General features: G+C 37.7%; 1 protein-coding gene across 3 annotated transcripts in view; it reads right to left on the minus strand.

Annotated features, from left to right (window-relative positions):
• Positions 1-631: 631 nt before the first annotated feature.
• BNIP3L (BCL2 interacting protein 3 like) overlaps positions 632-7,603 on the minus strand; it is a 9,833-nt gene continuing 2,861 nt past the window's right edge. For all 3 annotated transcript variants that reach the window (XM_027701933.1, XM_027701934.1, XM_027701935.1), the window contains exons 2-6: positions 5,217-5,403; positions 4,661-4,733; positions 3,286-3,389; positions 2,333-2,482; positions 632-836 (exon numbers count right to left, since the gene is read on the minus strand). In XM_027701933.1, the coding sequence (XP_027557734.1) occupies positions 788-836; positions 2,333-2,482; positions 3,286-3,389; positions 4,661-4,733; positions 5,217-5,403 (563 nt within the window). In that variant the 3' untranslated portion in view covers positions 632-787. The remainder of the gene's footprint in view (positions 837-2,332; positions 2,483-3,285; positions 3,390-4,660; positions 4,734-5,216; positions 5,404-7,603) is intronic.

Below are 7,603 nucleotides of genomic sequence, written 5' to 3' on the forward strand. Positions count from 1 at the left end.
GTTTTTCCTTAATTTAAAACTACTTTTCAAAGGAAAATTTCACATTTCGAATTTCCCCTTAAGAAAACAAGGTAAGGAAAAGAAAAAAAAAAATCTTCTTTACATGCAAACAATGCCATTTTTTTTTTCTAATATATTCTAGGTATCAGACAGGTTTTTTTTTCCTACAAGGAATAAGGAGCCGACTTCATAGAAAAAAGACAAGATTACAACAATCACCTAATATTAAAATATGCTGATGGATTTAATTATCCTACTCGAAAATTGATGCAGTCTTGGCCTCCTGCAAATCAAATGGTGCTCGAAAGCCAATACGAGGGGCCAAGGAAACTCCCCCAAAAAGCTGCTTTAAACTGGGGTTTTATTGCCGGTGATTTCTTGGTTGATTCCACGACCAGCTCGGAACAATCCTTTCCCGCTCCAGTCAGTCCCTTCCTTCCAGAGGGAATGTTTTCCCAGCGATGCTTCCAGCAGGCCCAGAGCTCAGGGGGCACTAAAGGATCGGAGGGAACTTTGCTGGTGGCAATTTTGGCGTGGAGAGAAGAGAAGCCCTTGCGACAACAGAGCCACGGGGGGAACTCCTGCAGGAGGGACTCCTGCTCGGCAACTCTGCCGGGGGGGACGGGGAGGAGCGGCCAAACACCTCGACAGAGCGCCAACAACACGGAATTCCAGCGGAACCCTGGGATGGGAGGGGAGGGCGGAGGCAGGGGCATGCTGAGAATGGTCTCGAGTCAAACTAAAGGAGACAGAAACACCGTCGGGGCGCGGGGCGGGGCCGGCGGGGTCAGTAGGTGCTGGCCGAGGGCGTGGTCAGGCGCTTCCCGATGTAGATGCTGCAAGGGAAAGGACAAGGAAGGGTGTCTGTGGTGGGAATGAGCCCTGGGAATCGGGGTTTGGGAATTGGTTTTACTAGTTCACTATTTTTGGCAATTATTTAGGTTTATGTTTTTAAGGTTGAAGCGAAAGAAAATGTAAATTCAATTAATTTGTGTCGTATAAATATGTATTTCTAGATGTAGGCGTGTATTTAGACATAGTTTAAATTTTATCTGTTTATATATAATATAGAAATATATAATTATATATTTAATATAGTAAAACATACATTTTCATAATTTTATATTTTATATATTTAATATATTTTATATATTTACACATACATATGTATATATATTTTTATGTATATGTATATTATTATAGATTATAAACATATAATAATATATTTATTTACATATTTATACATTATGTCTATTACACTGGAGCATTAATATTATAATATATTTTATAAATTTATTTTATTTATACATTTATATATCATATTATCATAGATTATAAATAATATATTCATTAAATAATTTATATATTTATATATTGTATGTTATAATATATAATTGTATATTATCAATATCATAGCATATTTATAGATGTTTATTCTATTTATTTAGATATTTAGATATATTATATTATCAATAATATCATAACATTTATATATATTTATTCTATTTATTTAGATTATCAATAACATCATAACATTGATATATATTTATTGTATTTATTTAGATATTTAGATCTACTATCATAGATTATCAATAATATCATATTTATAGATATGTTTTATTTATTTATTTATTTATAGATTGTATATTATAATACATTATAATAGATCATCAATAATATTATAACATATTTATATATTATATATTATCATAGATTATCAATACCATACTTATATATTTTATTTTATTTACTTATATATTTAACAAAAGTTCATAATCGTATATTTATAGATAATTATATATTAATATAAATAAAAATTAATAAAATTTAAAATGGAATTTAAATAAAGTTTAAATTTTAAAAAATCAAATTTTAAATGAAATTAAAATATTCTTATTTTTCCTTCATCACAACCTGAAGCATTTCAGACACTGATAATCAAATGCCACAAGTTACACTTGCAAAGGTGATTAAAAGTTCACCCGTGTATTTTCAATATAAAAATCTTGATCTTTGGGGAGAAATAAAACACATTAATGGCTTTTATTATTATTATTATTATTATTTTTAATTTTAGTTTTTTAGTTGAATTTCTACTTTTTAGTTTAGTCTGGATCATTTCAGGCACTGATAATCAAATGCCACAAGTGACACTTGCCAAGATGATTTAAAAGTTCACCCCTGTATTTTCAATACAAAAATCTTGATTTTTCGTGAGAAATAAAACACATTAATGGCTTTTTTTTTAATTATTATTCAGCAGGACCTGAATTAGGTAGGGAATAGCAAAGGCACATGCAAAAATTGAAGGGAGAATGAGTTCAATACTTACCCTAATCCCAGAGCCAAAACATGAGATATGAACAGAGATGGAATGAAAACCTTAAGAAATTCTGCAGAGAAAATGCCACCTTTTTTCATTGCTCCACTTTTCCTCATACTTAGGGACACTGAACGTTTGGGATGTCTGAAATGGAATTCCCTGCAAGAAGAGGGGGAAAGGAGGGAGAAATTCAACAAGATTCTTTTTGTTTTCCTTTTTTTTTTCTCTCTCTCTTTTTTTTTTTTGTCAGAAATGCACAGATCTTTGTAGGAACTTTTATTTATTTTTTTCTTTTCAAAATACAAAGAGCTAGAGATCAAAGCATAAAATCCCTTACACAGAGTAAGGAATCAAAGAGAATTATAGGAGGGATTGTGGAGACACCACTTACACAGACAGGACAGACACAAAGGGAGCAGGAGCTGAAGAGAGAGGTAGGTCCGAAGAGAGGGAATTTCAGGATGTGATTTGTTAGCAAGAGCCTCATTTTTTTTGTTCCAAACAGAGATACAGAAGTCTCTAGTTTAATAAAAAGGCTTTGCACTCAAGGATCTCAAGGTTTCCCCTTCCGTGGATGAACATTACATTTTTTCCATAGAAAGAAAAAAAGGGACAGAGAATTTAGGAGACAAATTTAGGAGACTTTGCTCAACACTCTTCTACTCAATAAGCCAAGACTAAATCCAATGAATCCCAGCTCCAAGTACCCAGCTCTCCCAATAATTGCAATTTGGTCAAGAAACCTTGTAATCAGCTTGCTGTGGATTTATGTTACTTGCAAATAATTCTGTTGCTATTAAGATTTTCATCCTTCATTGGTTTGACTTTTTGCAGCCTCCCCAAAGAGAAATCGAACTTTTTTCCTAAGATGAACTTGTTTGGAAAGGCAGAGTAATTCCTCTCCTTCCTATATTCATGAGAAAATATGAATATTCATTAAGAAAAGCAGAGTTTTAACTCACTTGGGAGGAATGTTTTCAGGCCTACTTGACCAGTCTGACACCCAGTCTGCACTTTTCTTCAAAACTTCCAATTCTTTCTCTCCTTCTACTGCTTCTTCTTCGGACTGAAAACACACATTGGACAAACCTTTTAACACTCAATTAGCTCCTCCTCGGGGTGTTGAACTGAGAGTGACAATAACAGTGGTAAAATGATAAGAACCCAAATGGTGGCACCTGATAAACCACCAAGTGTTCCCGGACTGCTGATTGTTGGGAAGAGATTTGATTTTGCTACCACGAGTCAGTAAACCACAAATTTTATTGCTGTATCCAGGATTTCCACATCATTGCAAGCTGTTTGTTTAACTAACAACAAAAAAAAGGGATTATTTTACTCCTAAATAAAGCAGAACTATGCAAAAAATTATTTACAAATAGAAAAAACATTGAGTTGATGGCATTCTATTTAAAGCTTACAGAACGTGCCTAAAGCACAGAAAGTCAAATAAAAAGGTTTCAAAACCAGTATTTTGACTTTTCAAATGGTGTTATTAGTAATTTGAAATTTATATTACTTGCAACTAGCAGCTTGTAGGAAAAGGCAAGCGCTCACTGTAATTATATGATCCAAACTTTTAACTTTAAATCACTAGATGCCAACGTTACCACGTAGGGAAAAACAATAAATTAGAAAGGCTACACTGACTTGGGCACAAACTCCTCCTTAGCATTAAAACAATTTGCTGAGTGACTCTTATTAAAATAAGATAAACCACTTACAACATTAAGTGGGAACCACAGCAAAAGCAGAAGTACCCAACTAGGACAGTCCCAAGTGAGATGCAGAGCTCACCAACACCTTCCTTCTGGCTCTCAGGGCAGAACTGCACCAGTCCCAGCTCTTTGACAGAATTAAATGCAAGGTTTCACTCTTCCAGGAATGCTTTTTATTTATACTGCTGAAGACAGCAAAATCTATGACATGATCAAACTAAGAGTTCAGCATCAGTCTCCTCTCAGTTTGTGGTGTGGAGATTACTCACTGTCATGTGAGGGAGTGCACAGCAATCACTGAACACCCTCCAATCCTGGGCACAAATATCAACATTTCAACCCAGGGCTGACACCCAGTGTTACACAGCAACAGGACTGCTGGGGAAAAGCATTTCTCAGCTGCAGAGGTGGAGCCTTGTTCTTCCCCTCACTCCAAAGCTATTCATCTCCAAGTCAAATTTCAAATAATACAAAATATAAGCCTTTTCGCATCACAAAGACCTCGCTCTATCCCTCAAGTCTACATCAAACATCAACAGCTTACAAATATATATTTAAAAGTGAAGAACAAATATATATTTAAAAGTGAAGAAGTTTTAAAAGTTAACAAAGAGAATACCTGAGAACTACTGTCTTTACTTGTGTGCATTTCCACATCAAAAGTTATCTGTCCATCATCTTGAGGTGAAGGGCTAAAGAAAAATTTGATTTTGTTATGTCATTTTGATTTTGTTATGTCATTTTGTCAACTAAAGAATCATCAGTGTAGATAAATGTCAGCTGATTCATTCCCACATGCACCTCTGCTCACTGCTGAGTTACAGACCACACCACCCTTCACACCCCAAATACCAGCATTAGAAAGTTTTCCAACACCCCTCCACCTTTGCAGGTTTTTTTTTTCTATTTACAATCCTACCTTTCTCAACAGACTGAAGACAAGCAAGCACTGCCCAAAATTCCACCATCCACAGAAAAGCTGTAAAAATCCCTTTGTCCTTTTAGGGAACACTGCCAGCATTGTGAACTACACCTCTTTTTGTGGAGGTGGGAATACCACGGTTATCATAAACTCCTCCCAACGCTGGAGCACAACAAACATCCCCCTGGGAAAAAACTTGAGGGTCACAGGATCAAATAATGAACCGGTGGCAGAGCAGCAAACACTCCTTTACCTGTCACAGTGGGAACTACCTCTTGAGCTGCTCTGTCCTGACTCATGCTGGGCATCCAGGAGGATCTTCTCCATGTCCCCATTGTGGATGGAGGAGGAGGAGGGGACGTGCTCCAGGCCCCCGTTCTTGCCGTTGCCGTTGTCGGTGCTGTTGCCGTTGCCGTTCATCTGCAGCTCCACCCAGGAACCTGCAGGGCACCCAAAGGTCACCTCAGCCACAGCCCCACCTCAGGAACCAACCCCAGGTTGGCTTTATCACCCCCCTCCCAGAGGGAAGCCCGGCCATGCTGCCCTCAGATAACACACACTGCCCCAACAGAGCTCATCAACACGGGCCAGGCACAAGAGGGACACGTTTCTCCTTGTCTCATCAACAAAAACACCCCAAAAAGCTGTTTTGGTGCTACCAACCCCTGGAGCTGGTCAACAAAATGTCCCCTCTCTCCTCAATTATTAATAATTCCATCAGCCATGTCTTTTGGAGCTTCAAGTATCTACATATCACTCATTTATGTTCTATGTCTATTTATGTTCTATGTTCTATTATGCTCATTTATGTCTTTCTGACACTGGATTTTCATCCCCACACCCCCCCACTACAAAACTCCCTCATGTGCAGCTTTATATTTTCCTTCCTCTGCTCCCAAAGGCCCTGAACCAACCCCTGATTTTTATGGACATCACTGCCATTCTCAGGCCTCAGGCAGTTTGTTTTGCCCCAGCCCAAACATCTCCCACCTCTCCTGTCCCACCATCACATTAATTCCAACCGTGGGAATTCCAAGGAAGGGGTTATTTCCTCACCAGCTGCAGGACATGCACATTATAATACATGACATTAGAATATTTCACTGCTAATAAGAACTGAGGAGCAGCAGAAATCCAGCCCTCCCACACGTCACAACTGTTAATAAATTCAAAGCCACCACTTCAGCCTCTTCCACCTGCCCCTTTCTCTTGATTTTCCTGAGCCAGGGAAAGCTCTATAACCTAAAAGCTCAGATTTACTGGTTTTCCCCCCTTTTATTTTAGCTAAACCTACGGAATATCCATGTGAGATTCAACAAGGAGCAAGAGTGTATCATGGCTGACAAGAGCAGCTGCTGAAAAGTTCAAATATTCTGTAGTTGAGGTGAGGATTTTTATTTTTAAATGTCTTCACTTGTATTTTATGTGCAGATTAACTAAGTGCAAGACCATATACATTCATCAGTGACACCTTTCAACTGGAAACAAACAGGTTTCAGAAATATTCTTTATTTATAAACACACTATTTAATTATCCTGAGGGGTAAAGATAGGACAGACTTCTACTGCTCTGTATATTGCAAATATTTAAATAAATTCCCTATCCAACTGCAATTCCAACCTTCTCTTTAAGAGCCATGATACACAGGGAAAGATCTCCAAGTTCTTATTTTGTTGTCAAAAGAACACTATTTCTCTCATCAGTCAAATAATGATTTCATACATGTATATTAAGTCATCACAACTCCTGTGTAATTCAATTTATGCCACCTAAAGGCAGGTGCTTTCAGGGTTGTTGTTTTTTTTTTTTGTATTTGGTTGATTATTTAATTTTTTAAAGTTTGGAAATCTTCATTACTGAGCTAAAAATCATTGAGGAAAAAAAAAAAGCCTAAAGATACAACATCTGAAACTACTTTTTAACCATTATTTGTACAAGTTATAATTTTAACACTGATTTTTGACTTATGCATGATGCCATTGCAGTGCTGACCATGCTCTGAGGGGTCCTGGTGGTTCACAGCCTGGTTTCCCCAGGTTGTATCCACAAACAAGGAATTTTGGGAGTGCACAGTCACACTGGGCTTTTCAGATAATCAAGTGTTAACTGGGAAGAGGCAGCTTTGCCCAGTCAGCATCACCCAGAGACCTTGTTATTCCAGATACATGGTGTAGATGTCTAAATTTCAAAATAAAAAGGCCAACCTAGAATCAGGAGGGTTGATTTGCACCTTCACAGCAAGAAAAACACCTTCACACCTGCAGAAAAGCAGGTTGGTCAGAAGTTAGGTCAAAAAGCTCTGTGTTCCCCATAACCATTTTGGGGGAGGGAGAATGAAAATGTTCAGGGTCTGCAAAGCCATTCAGGATTAAAAATGAGCAGCCAGTGACAAATAATGTGAGGGAACAGAGGGCAAAGGAAGATGATCAGAGGTGGTTACTCTGATCTGCAGCTCTTCAGACCCTCCACAGCCCCTCAGATCCTGCACAAATAAAACCTTTAGGAATTTCTCCCCCCTTGCCTTTATCTAAAACACTCTGTGGTCGTGGCAGGAAGAAAAAGCCAAATTACCCCGTGAGTAAAGAGTGCCAGGGAGCAGGAGGAGCTGACATGAGGAGCAGGAGGAGCTGACATGAGGA

This window comes from Neopelma chrysocephalum, unplaced genomic scaffold (assembly GCF_003984885.1).
Source record: "Neopelma chrysocephalum unplaced genomic scaffold, ASM398488v2 Primary Assembly neopelma1_175, whole genome shotgun sequence".
Lineage (NCBI taxonomy): Eukaryota > Metazoa > Chordata > Aves > Passeriformes > Pipridae > Neopelma > Neopelma chrysocephalum.